The sequence below is a fragment of the Hemitrygon akajei genome, chromosome 3, assembly GCF_048418815.1.
Source record: "Hemitrygon akajei chromosome 3, sHemAka1.3, whole genome shotgun sequence".
Classification (NCBI taxonomy): Eukaryota; Metazoa; Chordata; class Chondrichthyes; order Myliobatiformes; family Dasyatidae; genus Hemitrygon; species Hemitrygon akajei.
This window is the reverse complement of record NC_133126.1, coordinates 80,972,886-80,994,509: the sequence shown is the minus strand read 5'-3', so window position 1 is coordinate 80,994,509 and position 21,624 is coordinate 80,972,886. Positions and strand designations below refer to the sequence as shown.

Below are 21,624 nucleotides of genomic sequence, written 5' to 3'. Positions count from 1 at the left end.
CTTGTAGGAAGTAATGGCTTGCAAACCCCGCCAGAGCTGATGTGCATCTGATTCCATCTCTAACTTCAATTGGAATTGTTTTATTGCTCTTAAAATAGCCTTCCATAGGTCGTACTGGACCTCTTGTATAGTTCTGGATCACCAGTCTCGAATACCACAGATCTAGCCCTCAGAGGACTATAAATCTCAAGGTTTACCCATGGCTTTTGGTTTGGCTATGTCCGGTATGTTCTCAAAGGCACACACTCATCCACACAGCTCTTGATAAAGTCAAAGTCAACTGTAGCATATTCATTCAGATCTGAAGTTGAATTCCTGAATATCATTCAGTCCACTGACAAAAAAGCAGTCCTGTAGGCGCTCGTCCATCTCCCTTGACCATACCTCCTCAGTCCTCAGCACTGGGCGCTGCAGTTTTTAGTCTCTGCTTACGCGCTAGAAGTAGAAATACAGCCAGGTGATGAATTTTCCAAAGTACGTGCACGGCATGGCGCGGTATACATTCTTGATGGTGGGTAACTGTGGTCAGGTGTGCTGGCTCCTCTGGTTCCACAGGTGATATATTGGTGGTATTGTTCAGAGACTTCTTGAAGCCGGCCTGGTTGAAATCCCCCGCAACGATCGGGAAGGCGTCAGGGTGTGCTGTTCTGTGACTGCTGATCACAGTGCTCAGCCCTGCCAATGCCTGCCTGACGTTGGCCTGAGGTGGAATGTACACCTCTACCAGGATGATGGCAGAAGACTCCCTCGGTAAATAAAATGGACATGATTTGACTGCATGATGTTCGGGGTTGGGTGAGCAGGATTGAGAGAGAAATTGTCATGATTGGTAAGTGATTAGAATTAAGTTTGGAGCTAAAAGTAGCAAATTAGCGACATAATTCCTGTAATGGTTTGTCTGCCTTAGAAGATTTTGTGCAGGCACTTTGGCTTCTCGCTTGGATTTCAGCATTCAGCTCATCCCTTCTGCTTCTACTTTCTTTTATTTACTGATCATTTCATTCACTTCTGATAGATTTGTTAGTGTGCTCAAAGGGCCTCCTGCACATTGAGATTAAATGTAGCTTTATTGCAGATTTACGACCTTTGCTCTTATGATTCACAGGGTATAGGCACTACCAACAACCTTGGCTCATCCCTAATGGCCCTGACATGGCGGAGACAAAGGAAGGGTGGCAGATTTCATTCCGGCTCTGATTTACAAACAGAGTAGCGTCACAGTTACAATAACTAAAGCGAGCTTATATTCAATTCCAAACTCAATTCCACAGTAGGGTTCAAACTAACTCTTGGATCACCAGATACCTTTCTATCGTCTTCCATGTGTCTAATCAAAAAGTACTTGTTTAAAATTCTTTATAATGGCTAAGGTGGCCATAACAGAATAAAAATTCAGCTAACTTCTATGTCCTCTGCATTCTCTTCCATTGGAGAGATACACAAACCACTCAAAATTATCATGGTGAACCTATACAGGTCTCAACTTCTCTTCTGGGCTAACTCCTCATAGACCTGGATCTTCCAAAGTTCAAACCATATTTATTATCAAAGTATGTATACTATGTACAACCTTGTGATCTGTCTCCTTACAGGCAGCCACAAAACAAATAAACCCAATAGAACCCATTAAAGAAAAGACCGTCAAACACCCGGTGTGCAGGGGGAAAAAAAGAATCATGCAAACAATAAAAGAGAACAACTAACATTCAGAACTGAAGTTTACGAAAGTGAGTCTGCAGTCATGAAGCCAGCCACCACTGCTGCCGATTCGGTGGCCTGTTAGTTCCAGGCCACAGCCTCAGTTTAACACAGATAAGTAAACCTCACAGAACAGCAAGCTGAACTGGTGCGTCCCTCGCCTCCAGCCCTGACACCATGATCTTTTCAACCTGGTTCAACACTCAAATCATTCCAACTTGGTCATTCCTCGCTTTTGGACCTAGGGCCTCGGGTCTGGGCCCTGCCGCTTTTATGTGGCCTGTATCCGACCTTTCCAAGTTGATCAAACCTCTGGTCTTTCCTCGCTCTCAGGCCCAGGCCCAGGACACACTGCCTCAACTCTGCATCACCTTTTCTCGTTTCGCCTCAGTTCTGCCGCATCAAATCGCCTCCGACTCAGCAATGGTAAAACACTGACTCATTCCCCGCTCTCGTGCATAGACCCTGCCGCCTCGATTCGGCCTGCACATGCGACACCACAACTGTCCTGCAACTTCTAGAATTCAGTTCACACCACGAAAATGCCAGGTCGTACAGGCAATTCAACAGCTCAACTGCAAAGGGTAAGTTACAGGCTACTGATTGCAATGATCGTATCTGAGAAAAAGTGTGATTAATACAGTAATGTTATCTTTGGTTTACTGTCCTACCAGAAAGTCATCACTGTGCTTCACCAGCACCATCTTAAAGCAGAAAACAACTTCAACCATTTACCTATCTCCATCTTGTATATACCTAATGACCCTGGCTTCTAGCACTTGGGCAGAGAAATCCACATATTCACCACCCTGTGGGTAGGCCTCCTTGTCTCTGACTCATCCATTAGGATAGATATTGAGATGTTCTCACTGTCAAGTTCTCTTAGGGTCTTATTTGCTTGGATAAGATCACCCCTCATCTCTCTAAACTCCAAGGAACACAGACTCAGAAACGCTGTGCCTCTCTTGACAGGATTACACTGGCCACTCAAGAATGATCTTGATAAACCTCCTCTGAGCGTACTATATCCCTTTTTTAGCTAAGGGTCCCAAAACTGTGCTCAACAGTCCAGGTTTAGCGTCACCAACACCTCATACAATAATAACAAAACCTCCCTGTGCATAAAATCCAATCCCTTTGCAAAAAAGAGGCCAATATGCTCCTTGCCTTTCAAACTATGTATTGGGCATGCATACTGACTCTTGGTGTTTCTTGCACTGGAACACCCAATGCCTCCAGTATTTTGTTATGATGTTAACATTTTTTATCATCAAATACAGCTAACTGTTAATTACTTGAATGTGCTGACAAATTAAATGGTCCAAGTCAAAATATAACTCTCAAATAAATTGGCAGCTCACTCAAAACTCTTCAAGCTCCAGATCTACATAACACTTCTAATGTTGACTCTTTCCCACAGATGGCTATTTACAACCAAATTATTTAGTCATTTTGAAAGAGCAAGATGGCAAATTGTTTGAGCTCCTGCTAGACTCTGATGAGCTCTGCCCAGTGCACATAATTAGATTACATGTTCTGGCCTTGGAGGGTCAGAACTCCAGTGATACAACAGCTTCAGGCATGGGGTTGGTGCGTGATTAAATGTGGGTATCCAGCAATTGCTGAAAGGGTTGAATTGCTGAACTGTTATCTTTGCCTCATCATTGGAAGTGTAGCAAATGGAAAATTAAGTTCAATTTGAAGAAAAATTAGATAAAGTATTTCAACTTTAAGAACCAAATGAAAGTTGAAATTGCTTTACCTAGCAAAATAGAGTCATAAAGTTGTTCAGCATAGAAACAGCCCATTGGTCCTGACAACCCCATCTACTTGCATTGGGTCTGCAACTTCCTAAGCATAGGAAGTTCAAAACTAGCTGCTTCTTAAATATTGTGAGAATACAGTCTCCACTAGCTCTTCAGACAAGTATTCTAGACGCAACTTAGAAAAAACTTCACGGTGGGAGGGGCGAGTTATCCTTCCAATCACTTCCAAACATCCCACCTCAAAGCCATGCCCTTTGTCGTTGACGTCCTCACCATGTGAAAAAGATTTTTTATTGTATAACCTTTATAACCTTGATAACTTTGTACACCTCTATCAAGTGATCCCTCAGACTCTTCTGCTCCAGTCCCTGCTTAGAACCATAATTCTCCAATCCAGGCAACATCCTGCCAGATATCCTCTGCACCTTCTTCAATACAACATCGTTTCTATTTGGTGATGACCAGAAGTGGGCACAATACCCCAGGTGTGACCTAGCAAATATTCTATGATCTGGTAAAATAACAATTCCCAGATCTTATATTCTATGCTAATAACAATTGTTAATTAATGCTCTGTAATTAACTTCTCTGGCACTGAAAATTTTTATTAAGACTGCATACTCATTCCTCCGAGGACTGATTATCAATGGAGAGTTTAAAGGCTTTTTTTGAACTTCCCTTTCGCCTTCATTCCTGTTTTGATCCTACATCCGGAATCAGCTTACCAGGTTTCAGCTGGCATGCTTTAAATCATGGACATCTGATTAACTGGAAAGACACAAGTTAGGGTGTGCAAGCGCAGCACGGTGGGTTTGCAATCGAAGTCCCAGAGCCTTGGGAGTTTGGGAGAGTCCAGATTAAATCTGGAAGGTTACCACCTACATTTACACCAATCTTCTTTTCCCTCTTTCTCCCTTTCACTGGATCTGATCTGATACCGAACGCACCCACCCCAGTTTACACTTCTCTTAACCCAGCTTCCTCCTCCACTTCTCCATAATCATGCAGCCCACTTGATAAATAAAAAGTACTGCTGAATCGTCCTGCCCAGTTTGTGTCACAGGCATTTTGGAAATTTGCCACACAGATACTTTAAAAATTCAGAGTAGCCATTCACAACGACAGCAAATTCCGACTCAAGAGTTTAAGCTGAAGCTTTAGGGAGAAGCAGAACGATTAATTTTGAAACAGTATGAAAGAATGAAACAGCTCCAGGCTAAGTATATTTGATTATTAGAGTGATACAGTTCTACACATAGAAAAAGGCCCTTTGGCCCAACTCATCCATGGTAAAATCTCTACAAGAGCTGGTTCCATTTGGATTAAATCCCTCTTACTTATTTCCCATCCATGTCTTCTTTTAAACGCTGTAATTATACCCATTCTACAGCCTCCTCCATGTACTCACACCCTCTGTATGAAAAAACCTCCCTCTCACCTTAAATCTATGCCCTCTAGTTTTAGACTCTCCTACCCTGAGAAATAGACTGTGAATATCAGAGACCCTCTCCTTCTCACATCCTATCAGTCTGTTGTCGCCAGTACAATCTGCAGTGTGGTCGTGTGCTGGGACAATGGTATCAACAGATAAATTTTGGTGTCCTCCACAATCTATTAGCCATTTTAACAGCATTGTCATTCAAGTCATTACTATAGATGCTAAACAATAGTGGACTCACCACCAATCTCTGTAGAATACCACTGGTTGCAGACTGTCAATCTGATTAACAACCCTCCACTATCTGCCTCCTTCCTCCAAGCCAATTTGTTTATCCAGTTAGCTAGTTCACCTAGGATTCCACATGATCCATCCTCCCCACTAGTCTAATCAACACAGCCTTTATTTTACCTAAACACATTGATAGTTTTGGATGTTCTGAGCAAGGGAAATGGAGGATTTCCTAAGTCATTCTGATCTTGAATATCCATTTTTATTTTCCTATTTGTTTTTTTCCTTCTTGTTCTTTCAACAGCTTGAGTAGGATTAATTGATTCTCACTGACAGTTAATCAATCACCGTCTTAGCATTAAATTTAACCTCACTTTCCCCTCAGTTCTTATCTGGTGTTTAGGTTTTGAACAAACTGTCGAGAGGTTACAAAAACATTATAGCAGCAATGAAACATTTCCATTTCTGCAGACTCTGTCCCCTGTCACGTAGGTTCTTAGGAAACAGGGAGTTGCAGACACCAGGAAGAATGAAGCATTTGATTCAGTGTGATTGATCTATCGCTTAATTACTTCTCCAAAACAGATAATGTTGCAGATTTGTTAGCCATGTTGCTTTGGTTACTTCGAAAGATTTTCTGATTTCAGCTTGATTAAATATATGGATGACTGGTGGATAAGTGTTCCCCATATGGACCTTCCATCCTCCCAACTGTACTACACCATTGGACTTCCTGTACTCTCTTTCTCTTTTCACATGGGCCAACAATGCACTGCTCTCCTATCCCACAATCACCTACAATAATATTTCAGTCAACGCGTCTCCATACTGAAAATCTCTAACCTAAAGTACTGCACTTTATCACTTGTCCCTCCTCCATGAAACTCTTAAATACAAGATATTCTTATGAAGGGTCTTGGCCCAAGATGTCGATTGTTCATTGGCCTCCACAGAGGCTGCCTGGTTTGCTGAGTCAGTTCTTCCAGCATTTTGTGCATTGCATATCCTGATCTCTCCTCGTTTCCCACCACCCCTGTACCAAGAATTTCTGTCTCTCACTGCCCCCATTCTCCCTCCTGTGAAGTGATACCCGACATACAGTGCAAAGGTCACCCATTACAATGAAGCTTGGGGGTAATCCTTTCCACAGATCTAACTTAAGAGAAAGAAATTAGTTCTGTCCACCTAACTCACCAGCCCCAGCAGACCGTGGCAATTTAGCAGCAGCTACAAAATCCTTAACACCATTTTTCTTGGAAGGGCTAAGTATGTGAACAAAATACACCAGTACCATTCTTAGCACACGAGGTGTTTTTTCAGTAACCGGAGGGCGCTAATAGAACCAGTGCCTATGGGAAGAGGTACGGGAATTGGTGGTCGTGCTGAGATGGGAACCTGCAGGAGGGCTCAACTCTGTGCTGACACCCTGCAGCAACGAGATGGTCAAGGAGATCAGTGTGGAATAATTCACCAAGGCAATATGAACTGGCTGCCTGGAGGCCCTAGTGGTGACAACTTGGCCCAGCCTACCCGAGTCCTAAACTCTCCCTCATCATTTCCTTTTGGGTGAGATGGAAACTGCTATCCATCCTTGCTGTTTGACTGTCCATCTCTTACTGATTTGAAGGGTTTTCTTTTTTTTCCCCAAGCTGAATGTTGGCCACTGGCCATTAAACGTTACTATTTGAGGAAAAACCTCTGGGTGGAGAGTGAGAAAACATCCATCACACCCAACAGTAGGTGAGATGAGTGGGCGGGTGACACAGGGAGCAGTAGCTGCCTGCAATGGTCCACACTGGCCATGCCGGATAGTGTGCAGCCTGGATCCCTCCCATCTCAGCAAGCTGTGCACTACCTCAGTAGCTGACTCCACACAGAGCCAAGCAGCAATGAGATGCCCACCTCACTGCCACGGCGTCTGCAGAACCTGCCACAGAGAGCACACACCCCAGTGAAATGTCTTTTTAAATTACAATGCACGTGTTCAGGTCCCGAGACCAAGCCCTCTACAGCAAATCGGTGTGCTGCAGTGGGGCACTAAGCAGGGTATCAGTGCAACCCTGGACTTGGGCTCTGTGGGTTCTCCTCTGCACTCGTCAACCACCCATCCCCAGGAGTCAGATCGCCGTCACCAGCAACAACGAGTCATGAGAGAAGCAGCAACTTACTGAAGGGATTTGCTCCTTGTCGCCTTCCATTTGAGAGCCCTCCCACACTGCTCCCTAGGAAGGAAAGAGATAATAAGTTTAAACGTTAGCTGGTTGACCCATTACACTAGACAAAAAAAAGATTTTGCTTCCTGAATACTTTTGGGTGTAGCTCATGGATTTTGGGCTGCTGCTCGTGAAAATCATCATGAAATTTCCCTAACACACACCACCTTTTTCACCTATATTTGTTATTTCAATTCATAATTCAAGTCAGAATAACTGATGCCATAACTAAGGAAAGCATTTTTGTAGAGCCACGATACGAAAAGGTCAACAGTGACAGGTAACTTCAAGAACTTCTAGTGGGACTGGAGAAAATTGCATGGAATGCATTCAAGGATGTTTGAAAATTTTCTTGACAACTACTAGAGCACCAAACTAGAGCACCAACTTGTTGCCATCACACTTCAAGCATACAAAACCATGAAGTGCAACATGCTTTAAATATTCATTTTCTGCTTTCCCATTTAGGCTTCTTCCCTGCAAATCTTGGTGCTGTCAGTGACGAACGGTGGAAGGTTTCACCAGGACATTGCAGTCACAGAGAAACGTTATCAGAGCAACTGGAGTCCATTAATGCCGCCTGATTGTTGTTGGACACTTAAGCAAGAAGCCTCAGACACTGATGACAAATTAAAATCATCAACAAAACATTTTTAGCTTAGTTGATCTATTGCAAAGCGTCAGCACTGTTATGCAATTAAACACAATATATTCAATAAAAGTTAATTTTTTTGTTTATCCAAATTCCTACATTATACAAGTAGTCTGAAATTATGTTCAGCTTCAAGCAGTCTATCATAAACAAAAAGAAATTCTGAGGAAGCAACACCTTTGTTGTCCAGTGTTATTGACACAGGCATTGATAATGGTGATTGATAAGCTCAGTAACATCAATATAGACCCTGACAAGAGGGAAATTCAGAGGTTCTTGACAGTTCCTACTTCTGAACCAGCTTGCTGATATTCAATATTAAAGCCCCTAATGAGCAGTGGCTAAATACTGGAGGAAAAAGCAATAATACAAGTTATACCCGACAAGAGTACAGACAATTCCTAGCTTTTGCACAGTGCCATAGCAGAGGAGCTTTTAATGGAGACCTGGTCTGACAGCCTGACAACCAGAGTAAAAATGCCATCACAGCAGCTGGGGAAGTTAAGTTTGAATAAATGGATAACCTTAGGTAAAAATGGTAGTGAATCATAAACACAAGAGATTCTGCAGATGCTGGAAATCCAGAGCAACACACACAAAATGCTGGAGGAACTTGGCATGTCAGGCAACATCAATGGAAATGAATAAACAGTTGACATTTCAGAAGCACAGAGGGGGAGCAGAGAGGGAGGGTCTCACTGAATTCCCAAATTGTTGACTGTATATTCACTTGTAAAGATGCTGCCTGACCTGCCAAGTTTGTCCAGCATTTTGTGTGGGCTGCTCTGTAAAAATCCTTTTTAAAAGGATTGCTTTTACAGTAACAATCTTGCAATGCTCAAATACCAGAAAAATGTTACACAAACAAGTTCACCTTTGTTTTCAATTTTTTTTACGAGAAATGAAAAACATGTGGAAATTTATCTTCCCAGAAATGCATGAATTAAAGCAAATCACTTGTTCTATGCATTGTGAAAGAAAAGAATAAAACTCCATCCTCTCAACAGGTTTCCGTTAAACGAAATGGACAGTACATATTTTACTTGTCCGCTTGTTGTCAAGACTTTGAGCCATGTTTTACCAATCACTGCATGAATTGTAGTCATTACTGATGATCAAAGTCTGAGCATTTACAATAAAATTGTTGAGGAAAATTCCCATCTCTGCTTTACTGTTGCCTGAAAGTGCCAAATTCAACTAACTGCATGAAACTTAATTAGCATCTTATCCTTTCACCACAAGGCCTAGACTGAAGCAATGTAATAATAAGGCCAAGCAGTTAGAGACGCCAGCAATCTGGTGTTTGCCACTGTGTTTTGCTTGCCCATAATCTGAAACACATTTCACATTGGTCCTGTCTACACACTGTAAGATGCTTTTTTGGTGACTACATGCAAAAGAATGATATTTTACATTCTGTTCCATGTTGACTACTGAGTTATTTCCTAAATCTGTCTTTACACGCAGTGAGTAAGCAAGCATTTTGCTTTGAGCAACTTTTACCGGTGACGGCAATGTTTCCTAATTTACGAGTATACAGCCTGGACCAGAGGCCCTGAGTTATATGGAAAGGCTGGCCACACTGGATCCTTATTTTTTGGAGCGTAGGAGAGTGACGGGTGACCTCAAAGAAGCTTATAAAATTATGAGGGGTATAGATTATCATAGTCTTTCTCAGGGACGGAGACTTCAAAACTAGAAGGGACAGATACAAGAGGGGAGAGATTTTAAAGAGTCCTGAGGGGTAGTGAGTGCCAGAAGGAATGATCTGCCAGAAGAAGTGGTTGAGGTGGGTACGTTGCAACATTTAGGATGCATTCAGATAAGTACAGGGAGGGGAAGGGCTTGGAGACTTATGGGCCAAACATTGGCAACTGGGACCAGCAGGGAGAATGCTGTGGTCTGCATTAACTATTGAGGCTGAAAGGCCTGTTTCCCTGCTGTATTACGCTGTGACTCTACAACTAGTTATTTGTAGAATTAGGAATCCCACCACATCAGCTGAGGAACTTAAATTCAATTAAAAAGTCAATCTGGAATTTAAAGTTTTGTTTTGATAATACTGGAACTGACTGGAAGATGTTTTTGCCATTCTGAGATCTAGGCGATTATTGGACTGTACTTTACACTGGAGTCCTTCAGTTTTTTGGTTTTTTCTTGGTTGTGGCTGATTGGCAGGTGGGTGATCTGTTAGTTTTTCGAACGCGAGAGGGGGGTTGGGGGTTTTGATGTTCATGTCACTGTTCTTTCCTGCGAGTGTGGATGTCAGGAGTTTAATGTTACTGTTTCTGTTTCTGTTTTCTCTGTGGTGAAGGGGGACAGGGATTTGATGCTATTGTTGCTATTTTGTTCTGTGAGTGAGGGAGTGGGGGTTTTGAGATTTGCAAGTTTTGTCTCTTTTTCTATTTTGTGCTTGATGGAGTTGATGTCTTTTCTTTCAACAACCCCCGTAGTTTTTCTGTATTTCATGACTACCTGGAGAAGACAGATATCAGAGTTGTATTGTGCATGCAGACTTTGACACTAAAATGAACCTTTGAACCTTTAAATCATCACAAAATCCTCCCTGCTTCATGAATGCCTTACATGACAGGAAATCTGCCCTTCTTTACCTGAAATTCCCGATGTAACTTCAGGCGCACTACAGTACAGATGGTTTGTTCTCTGAAGTAGGCCAGCCCTCAGTAAATGGCAGTACAGGCCTTGCCGTATCCTATGAATGAACTTAAAAATGTAATAACTTGGACTGTCTAAAAAGCCATATTTTACGGAGGAGAATCAAAGATATTGATGAGCCTTTATGTATTTCTTTTACACCACTGTCTGTATGTTGAAAAGTCATTCACAAGGACCCTGAACTGTTCCTCACTCTACATTTTCTACACAAACTGCTGAGTATTTTTTTGTACTGACATGGTTGCAAATGCAGTTTTACATTGATTTTACAAGCACATAAACAGTTATGTGCTGAGATACCGCAAGGTGGCAACATCTATCATCAAGTATGCCTACCAGCTGGGCCACACCATCTTTTGCAACAACCATCGGGCAGGGAATGCAGAATCCTGAAGTCCCACGCCTCCAAGTTCAAGAACATCTACTTCTCTTCATTCAGGTCTTGAACCTGTACAACCCTAATCACTACCTTAGTATATCAAAACTCTGGCCACATTCCAGTACAACAGCCATTGGTTTTTGTTCTAATTGTGTCATTTCTTGAATAATTTATGTTTCTATTGTGATGCTGCTGCAAGGAAGATTTCCAGTTCATCTGTGCACATGACAATAAACTGATCTTTGACTTTGGAAGTATTTTCCTGAATGGAGATCAACCAACATTTTAAACCCGTACACATCTCAGAGCAGTAGTTCAGTGGTGACATTAGTAAGAAACTGTTTCCCCTTCTCAGTCTGGAAATAAAAAGCTTAAAAGATGCACTAACAGTTAATTAAATAATATTTTTTTCAAAAATTTCAAAGTTACCAACTTAATTGAATAATTGACTTCTCTATTATATACTTAAGTCTTTAGTGGAGATAAATCTCAATTTAGTAAATTTCAGCATGTTAAAGAAGGCCCAATGGCAGATTGAAAACTGGAGTGGGATCCACATTGTGTAAATAAAAGGAAGTCAGCCCTGTTGCTTTTGTTTTTCAGATAGGTCAGTTATTATAGACTGCAGCAATCCTATTTTTCAATACGTTCCCAAGACAAGTTAATACTAGGAGTAAGAAGATACTGCTAAATCCTTTCAACTTGCTCTGCCAATTAAGTAAGATCATGACTGATCTGATTTGTGACCTCAAATCTCCATCCATACCTACCCATGGTAACCTTTCATCTCCCCCCCTTGCTCATCAATAATCCCTCCAGCCGTCTTAAACGATTTGAATATTCTGTTTCTGCACCCTTTCACAGCAACAAGCTGCCACTAGCACAGCGCCATCTTCTTTAAGAAGCGTTTATCAAACCCTGGAGACAAAAAAAAATTCTGCTTTAAAAAAGGTGACCTCATTCTTAAGTGCTGACCCAAATTTTAGATTTTTCCCACAAGGAAACATCCTCTCCAAATCCATCTGACAAAGCCCTTCACGATTACTTGTTTCAATCAAGCTCCCTTTCACTCTTCTGAATTCCAAAGGATGAGTCAAGCCTGTCCAACCTTTTCTTATAGGCCAACAATCCTCTTCCAGTATCAATCTGGTAAGTTCTTGAACTCTTCCAATGCCTTAACATCCTCCTCTGAATGTGGAGACTATTACTGTATATAGACGACCTGATGAAACCTTAACCGTTCCTACACAAGTGAACCATTATTTCCCCAGAAATAACAACATCCCACTAGATTTCCTAACTGCTGGATGTACTTGTATACCAGTTTTTTGCAAATCAGGCATTATGACACCCATCACTTTGCATTGCCCACCATTCAGATAATACAGTATTTGACTCTGCTGCTAAAAAGAACTATTTCACATTTGCCTGATCTTTGCTCACTCACTTTATTCATCCAAATCACTTCTAGCTTCATGTTTTCTTCACAACTTTACCAGCCCAAAATGAAGTCTCAGCTCAACTATCAGTTGTGCCGGGGGGTGGGTTACATACTACACTATTTCAGGCTACCCAAGACAAAGTCAGACAGCATCATCACCAACAGTACATCCTGACTCCAATGCATCTGAACCCCCAGTCACCATTGTGGAAGTAAGATCAGTCTCCGGAGTGTAACTTGCTGAAAGCAATGGCCCAGATGGTGCTTGTGGGTCGTGTCTTTAGGTGCTGTGCAGATCAGCTGATGGGGATATCTCCCTGCTTCAGTCTGAGGTTCTCACCCACATTAAGAAGACCAAGATCATCCCGGAATTGAACAGAAGCATGGTAATGTCATTAATGACTACCATGCAATGAGCCAGGCACCATCACAAAATGCTTAAAGAGGCTGATCCTCTTCAATTCCAGTCTCCCAGTCAACCTCAACCCACTGCAATTCACCTACTGACAAAACAGGTCTACAAAGACACCACCTCCCTGGTCCTACACTCATCCCTTGAGCATCTAGACAGTAAAGATACCTATGCTGTACTATTAATTACTGACTGCTGCTTGCCTTCAGTACCATAATTCCAAGCAAATTCACCTCCAAACCCCTAGACCTGGGTCTCATCACCGACCTTTGCTTCAGTAATGATAGGCAGCAACTCCTCTGTTGCGATTATTCCCACAAGGCTGTGTCCACAACCCCCTACTCCACGCCCTATACACTTGCGATTGTGTGGCCAGATTCTGTGAGTCTGCAGATGAAGCCACCACAGTGGGCCATATCTGAAATAATGATGAGTCAGAGTACAGAAAGGAGATAGAGACCCTAGTAGCATGGTATCATCACAAGAATATTTTCCTCAATGTCAGCAAAATGAAAGAACTGGTCATTGACTCCAGAACGGGGAATGGAGAGGGTTGAGAACCTCAAGTTCTAGGAGTGAACATCACCAACAGACTGTCCTAGTCCAACAACATTGACGCTACAGCCAAGAAAGCTCACCAGCGCCTCTACTTCCTCAGAAAGCTAAAGAGTTGTAGCATGTTACCTTTGACACACCAATTTTCAGTTGTTGCACCATAGAGAGCATCCTGTCTAGATGCATCACAGCTCGATACGAAAACAGCTATGCATGTAATTGGAAGAAACTGCAGTGTTGTGGACAATAATCATTGTCTCCTATACCACCACCAACCTTATCAGCTCTGGGGATCTCCCATCCACTGCCACCAACCACTGTTCCCACACCCTGCACTTCCCGTTTCTACCTCCTACCCAACATCCACAAACCTGCCTGTCCAGGTAGACCCATTGTCTCAGCTTTCTCCTGCCCCACTGAACTCATTTCTGCATACCTTGACATTGTCTTATCCCCCCTTGTTCAATCTCTTCCCACCTATGTTCGTGACACTTCTCATGCTTTGAATTTTTTCAATGATTTTAAGTTCCCTGGCCCCCACAGCTTTATTTTCACTATGGACATCCAGTCCCTATATACCTCCATCCCCCACCCAGACCGTCTCGAAGCTCTTCGCTTCTTTTTGGATTCCAGACCTAACCAATTCCCCTCTACCACCACTCTCCTCCATCTAGCGGAATTAGTTCTTACTCTCAATAATTTCTCCTTTGGCTCCTCCCACTTCCTCCAAACCAAGGGTGTAGCCATGGGCACCCGCATGGGTCCCAGTTATGCCTGCCTTTTTGTTGGCTTTGTGGAACAGTCCATGTTCCAAGTCTATACCGGTATCCATTCCCCTCTTTTCCTTCACTACACTGACCACTGCATTGGCGCTGCCTCCTGCATGCATGCTGAGCTCATTGATTTCATTAACTTTGCATCCAACTTTCACCCTGCCCTCAAATTTACCTGGTCCATTTCCGACACCTCCCTCCCCTTTCTTGATCTTTCTGTCTCCATCTCTGGAGACGGCTTATCTATTGATATCTACTATAAGCTTACAGACTCTCACAGCCACCTGGACTATTCCTCTACCCACCCTATCTCTTGCAAAAATGCTATCCCCTTCTCACAATTCCTCCATCTCCACCGCATCTGCTCTCAAGATGAGGCTTTTCATTCCAGGATGAAGGAAATGTCTTCTTTTTTTAAACAAAGGGGCTTCCCTTCTTCCACCATCAACTCTGCTCTCAAACGCATCACTCCCACTTCCCGCACATCTGCCCTCTCCCCATCCGCCTGCCACCCCACTCGGGATAGGGTTCCCCTTGTCCTCACCTACCACCCCACCAACCTCCAGGTCCAACGTATAATTCTCCGTAACTTCCGCCACCTCCAAAGGGATCCCACTACCAAGCACATCTTTCCCTCCCCCCCCTTTCTGCTTTCCACAGGGATTGCTCCCTATGCGACTCCCTTGTCCACTCGTCCCCCCCATCCGTTCCCACCGATCTCCCTCCTGGCACTTATCCTTGTAAGCGGAACAAGTGCTACACCTGCCCTTACACTTCCTCCCTCACCACCATTCAGGGCCCCAGACAGTCCTTCCAGGTGAGGCGACACTTCACCTGTGAGTCGGCTGGTGTGGTATACTGCGTCCGGTGCTCCCGGTGTGGCCTTTTATATATTGGTGAGACCCAACACAGACTGGGAGACCGTTTCGCTGAACACCTACGCTCGGTCCGTCAGAGAAAGCAGGATCTCCCAGTGGCCACACATTTTAATTCCACGTCCCATTCCCATTCTGATATGTCAATCCATGGCCTCCTCTACTGTCAAAATGAATCCAAACTCAGGTTGGAGAAACAACACCTTATATACCAGCTGGGTAGCCTCCAACCTGATGGCATGAACATTGACTTCTCTAACTTCCGTTAATGCCCCTCCTCCCCTTCTTACCCCATTCCTGACATATTTAGTTGTTTGCCTGTTCTCCATCTCCCTCTGGTGCTTCCCCACCCCCCCCCCCCCCACTTTCTTTCTCCCGAGGTCTCCCGTCCCATGATCCTTTCCCTTCTCCAGCTCTGTATCACTTTCACCAATCACTTTTCCAGCTCTTAGCTTCATCCCACCCCCTCCGGTCTTCTCCTATCATTTCCCCCTCCCCCCGCTACTTTCAAATCTCTTACTATCTTTCCTTTCAGTTAGTCCTGACACAGGGTCTCGGCCCGAAACGTCGACAGTGCTTCTCCTTATAGATGCTGCCTGGCCTGCAGTGTTCGACCAGCATTTTGTATGTGTGTTGTTTGAATTTCCAGCATCTGCAGATTTCCTCGTGTTTGTTGTGGACATAGTTCAGTCTGTCTTGGAGACCAGCCTCTCCTCCATTGACTTCATTTACTCTTCTCACTGCCTTGTTAAAGCTGCCAAAATAATATCAAAAACCCCAGACAATCCCTCTCCTCTCCTCTTCCATTGGGCAGATGATAGAAAAAGCCTGAAGGCACACACCACCAGGCACAAGGACAAGCTTCTATCCCACTGTCTTACTGAACAGTAAGATGTACTCCTGACCTCACCATCTGCTTTGCACCTTCTGCCCTCTGTTATTGGTCTCGCAAGACAAGTTCTCCACTGTACCTCAGCCCACGTGTCAATTATAAACCAATTTAAATAAGTCAATCATCATTTCCCATTTTCTGCTTGGCCTCCTTTTCTTAATGAAGAAGTTTAACTTGCTACTTTCTAATCCAAGGGATCTTTCACAGGATCTAAGGGATTGAGTAAATAAAAATCTATTCATTAACAATTCGCTGGACACTTCACTTCAGACCATAGAATTAAGTCCATCTCGGCCAGAAGACTTGTCAGCCCTCAGCTCCAAGAGTTTGCTCAGAATCACGGCCATTCTGACTGTAATTTTGTTCAAGTTCCTCCTTCTCTTTCAATTTCTCTGACCAGTAACCTCTATGCGAAGAATGGCAGGCAGCCACGGTTTAATGTATCTATTAACTCCTTGTCTTTTCAATTATTAATTCCCCAAACCCGCTTTTCACAGGAATAACACTTACTCTGCTAACTCTTCTTTTTAAACATCACTTACAATTTGTCTTAATATTTTAGTTTGCCCTACTTTAGAATAATAATCCTACAATATGGAAGTAAGCCCTTCACTTAATCAAGTCCAAAGGTTCCATTTAATATCAGGGAATATATACAGTATACAACCTGAAATCCTTACTCTTCACAGATATCCACAAAACAGAAGAAAAAAACCCCAAAGAATGAATGGCAGAAAATGTTAGAACCCCAAAGCCTCCCACACCCCTCCCCAGGCACAAGCAGCACCAAAAGCATCAACCCCCCCCCCCACCCCATTTACTACAGCAAAAGCTTCAACCCCCCATTTACTACAGCAAAAGCATCAACACCCCCCCCATTTACTACAGCAAAAGCATCAACACACCCACCATTTACTATAACAAAAGCTTCAACCCCCCATTTACTACAGCAAAAGAATCAACACCCCCATTTACTACAGCAAAAGCATCGACCCCCCCATTTACTACAGCAAAAGCATCAACACACCCACCATTTACTATAACAAAAGCTTCAACCCCCCATTTACTACAGCAAAAGCATCGACCCCCCCATTTACTACAGCAAAAGCATCAACACACCCATTTACTACAGCAAAAGCATCGACCCCCCCATTTACTACAGCAAAAGCATCAACATCCCCATTTACTACAGCAAAAGCATCAACATCCCCATTTACTACAGCAAAAGCATCAACACACCCACCATTTACTACAACAAAAGCTTCAACCCCCCATTTACTACAGCAAAAGCATCAACACACCCATTTACTACAGCAAAAGCATCGACCCCCCCCATTTACTACGGCAAAAGCATCAACACCCCCATTTACTACAGCAAAAGCATCGACCCCCCCATTTACTACAGCAAAAGCATCAACACACCCATTTACTACAGCAAAAGCATCGACCCCCCCATTTACTACAGCAAAAGCATCAACATCCCCATTTACTACAGCAAAAGCATCAACACCCCCATTTACTACGGCAAAAGCATCAACACCCCCACCATTTACTACAGCAAAAGCATCGACCCCTCCATTTACTACAGCAAAAGCATCAACATCCCCATTTACTACAGCAAAAGCATCAACACCCCCATTTACTACAGCAAAAGCATCGACCCCCCCCCCATTTACTACAACAAAAGCATCGACCCCTCCATTTACTACAGCAAAAGCATCAACATCCCCATTTACTACAGCAAAAGCATCAACACCCCCATTTACTACAGCAAAAGCATCAACACCCCCCATTTACTACAGCAAAAGCATCAACCCCCCCATTTACTACAACAAAAGCATCGACCCCTCCATTTACTACAGCAAAAGCATCAACACCCCCCATTTACTACAGCAAAAGCATCAACACCCCCATTTACTACAGCAAAAGCATCAACACCCCCCATTTACTACAACAAAAGCATCGACCCCTCCATTTACTACAACAAAAGAATCGACCCATCCATTTACTACAGCAAAAGCATCAACATCCCCATTTACTACAGCAAAAGCATCAACACCCCCATTTACTACAGCAAAAGCATCAACACCCCCCATTTACTACAGCAAAAGCATCGACCCCCCCATTTACTACAACAAAAGCATCGACCCCTCCATTTATTACAGCAAAAGCATCAACATCCCCATTTACTACAGCAAAAGCATCAACACCCCCATTTACTACAGCAAAAGCATCAACACCCCCCATTTACTACAGCAAAAGCATCGATCCCCATTTACTACAGCAAAAGCATCAACACCCCCATTTACTACAGCAAAAGCATCGACCCCCCATTTACTACAGCAAAAGCATCAACACCCCCATTTACTACAGCAAAAGCATCGACCCCCCATTTACTACAGCAAAAGCATCAACATCCCCATTTACTATAGCAAAAGCTTCAACCCCCCCATTTACTACAGCAAAAGCATCGACCCCCCATTTACTACAGCAAAAGCATCAACACCCCCATTTACTACGGCAAAAGCATCAACACCCCCACCATTTACTACAGCAAAAGCATCGACCCCTCCATTTACTACAGCAAAAGCATCAACATCCCCATTTACTACAGCAAAAGCATCAACACCCCTATTTACTACAGCAAAAGCATCAACACCCCCCATTTACTACAACAAAAGCATCGACCCCCCCATTTACTACAACAAAAGCATCAAACCCCCCCATTTACTACAGCAAAAGCATTAACATCCCCATTTACTACAACAAAAGCATCAAACCCACCCATTTACTACAGCAAAAGCATTAACATACCCATTTACTACAACAAAAGCATCGACCCCCCCATTTACTACAGCAAAAGCATCAAACCCCCCCCCATTTACTACGGCAAAAGCATCAAGCCCCCATTTACTATAGCAAAAGCATCAACACCCCCCCCCATTTACTACGGCAAAAGCATCGACCCCCCATTTACTACAGCAAAAGCTTCAACCCCCCTCCCCATTTACTACAGCAAAAGCTTCAACACCCCCACCATTTACTACAACAAAAGCATCAACCCCTCCATTTACTACAGCAAAAGCATCAACACCCCCATTTACTACAGCAAAAGCATCGACCCCCCCATTTACTACAACAAAAGCATCAAACCCCCCCATTTACTACAGCAAAAGCATTAACATCCCCATTTACTACAACAAAAGCATCAAACCCACCCATTTACTATAGCAAAAGCATCAACACCCCCATTTACTACAACAAAAGCATCAACACCCCCATTTACTACAGCAAAAGCATCAACACCCCCATTTACTACAGCAAAAGCATCGACCCCTCCATTTACTACAACAAAAGCATCAAACCCCCCCATTTACTACAGCAAAAGCATTAACATCCCCATTTACTACAACAAAAGCATCAAACCCCCCCATTTACTACAGCAAAAGCATTAACATACCCATTTACTACAACAAAAGCATCGACCCCCCCATTTACTACAGCAAAAGCATCAAACCCCCCCATTTACTACGGCAAAAGCATCAAGCCCCCATTTACTATAGCAAAAGCATCAACACCCCCCCCATTTACTACGGCAAAAGCTTCAACCCCCCCTCCCCATTTACTACAGCAAAAGCTTCAACAACCCCACCATTTACTACAACAAAAGCATCAACCCCTCCATTTACTACAGCAAAAGCATCAAACCCCCCATTTACTACGGCAAAAGCTTCAACCCCCCCATTTACTACAGCAAAAGCATCAAACCCCCCATTTACTACAGCAAAAGCATCAAACCCCCCATTTACTACAGCAAAAGCATCGACACCCCCCATTTACTACAGCAAAAGCATCAACCCCCCCATTTACTACAGCAAAAGCATCAACATCCCCATTTACTACAGCAAAAGCATCAACCCCCCCATTTACTACAGCTAAAGCATCGACCCCCCCATTTACTACAGCAAAAGCATCAACACCCCCATTTACTACAGCAAAAGCATCGACCCCCCATTTACTACAGCAAAAGCATCAACATCCCCATTTACTATAGCAAAAGCTTCAACCCCCCCATTTACTACAGCAAAAGCATCGACCCCCCATTTACTACAGCAAAAGCATCAACACCCCCATTTACTACGGCAAAAGCATCAACACCCCCACCATTTACTACAGCAAAAGCATCAACACCCCCATTTACTACAGCAAAAGCATCGACCCCCCATTTACTACAGCAAAAGCATCAACACCCCCATTTACTACGGCAAAAGCATCAACACCCCCACCATTTACTACAGCAAAAGCATCGACCCCTCCATTTACTACAGCAAAAGCATCAACATCCCCATTTACTACAGCAAAAGCATCAACACCCCCATTTACTACAGCAAAAGCATCAACACCCCCCATTTACTACAACAAAAGCATCGACCCCCCCATTTACTACAACAAAAGCATCAAACCCCCCCATTTACTACAGCAAAAGCATTAACATCCCCATTTACTACAACAAAAGCATCAAACCCACCCATTTACTACAGCAAAAGCATTAACATACCCATTTACTACAACAAAAGCATCGACCCCCCCATTTACTACAGCAAAAGCATCAAACCCCCCCCATTTACTACGGCAAAAGCATCGACCCCCCATTTACTACAGCAAAAGCTTCAACCCCCCTCCCCATTTACTACAGCAAAAGCTTCAACACCCCCACCATTTACTACAACAAAAGCATCAACCCCTCCATTTACTACAGCAAAAGCATCAACACCCCCATTTACTACAGCAAAAGCATCAACACCCCCATTTACTACAGCAAAAGCATCGACCCCCCCCATTTACTACAACAAAAGCATCAAACCCCCCCATTTACTACAGCAAAAGCATTAACATCCCCATTTACTACAACAAAAGCATCAAACCCACCCATTTACTATAGCAAAAGCATCAACACCCCCATTTACTACAACAAAAGCATCAACACCCCCATTTACTACAGCAAAAGCATCAACACCCCCATTTACTACAGCAAAAGCATCGACCCCTCCATTTACTACAACAAAAGCATCAAACCCCCCCATTTACTACAGCAAAAGCATTAACATACCCATTTACTACAACAAAAGCATCGACCCCCCCATTTACTACAGCAAAAGCATCAAACCCCCCCATTTACTACGGCAAAAGCATCAAGCCCCCATTTACTATAGCAAAAGCATCAACCCCCCTCCCCATTTACTACAGCAAAAGCTTCAACACCCCCACCATTTACTACAACAAAAGCATCAACAGCCCCATTTACTACAGCAAAAGCATCAACTCCCATTTAAAACAGCAAAAGCATCGACCCCCCCATTTACTACAGCAAAAGCATCAACAGCCCCATTTACTACAGCAAAAGCTTCAACCCCCCCATTTAAAACAGCAAAAGCATCGACCCCTCCATTTACTACAGCAAAAGCATTGACCCACCCATTTACTACAGCAAAATCATCAGACCCCCCCATTTACTACAGCAAAAGCATCAACACACCCACCATTTACTACAGCTAAAGCATCAACCCCCCCATTTACTACAGCAAAAGCATCGACACACCCACCATTTACTACAGCTAAAGCA

At 43.4% G+C, this 21,624-nt stretch overlaps 1 protein-coding gene across 6 annotated transcripts in view; it reads right to left on the bottom strand.

Annotated features, from left to right (window-relative positions):
• smoc1 (SPARC related modular calcium binding 1) overlaps window positions 1-21,624 on the bottom strand; it is a 239,103-nt gene that overhangs the window by 9,727 nt on the left and 207,752 nt on the right. For 5 of the 6 annotated variants that reach the window (XM_073040224.1, XM_073040225.1, XM_073040226.1 and 2 more), the window contains one exon: window positions 7,302-7,355. The exons of the other annotated variant lie outside the window; for it this stretch is intronic. In XM_073040224.1, the coding sequence (XP_072896325.1) occupies window positions 7,302-7,355 (54 nt within the window). The remainder of the gene's footprint in view (window positions 1-7,301; window positions 7,356-21,624) is intronic. 6 annotated transcript variants of the gene reach the window in all.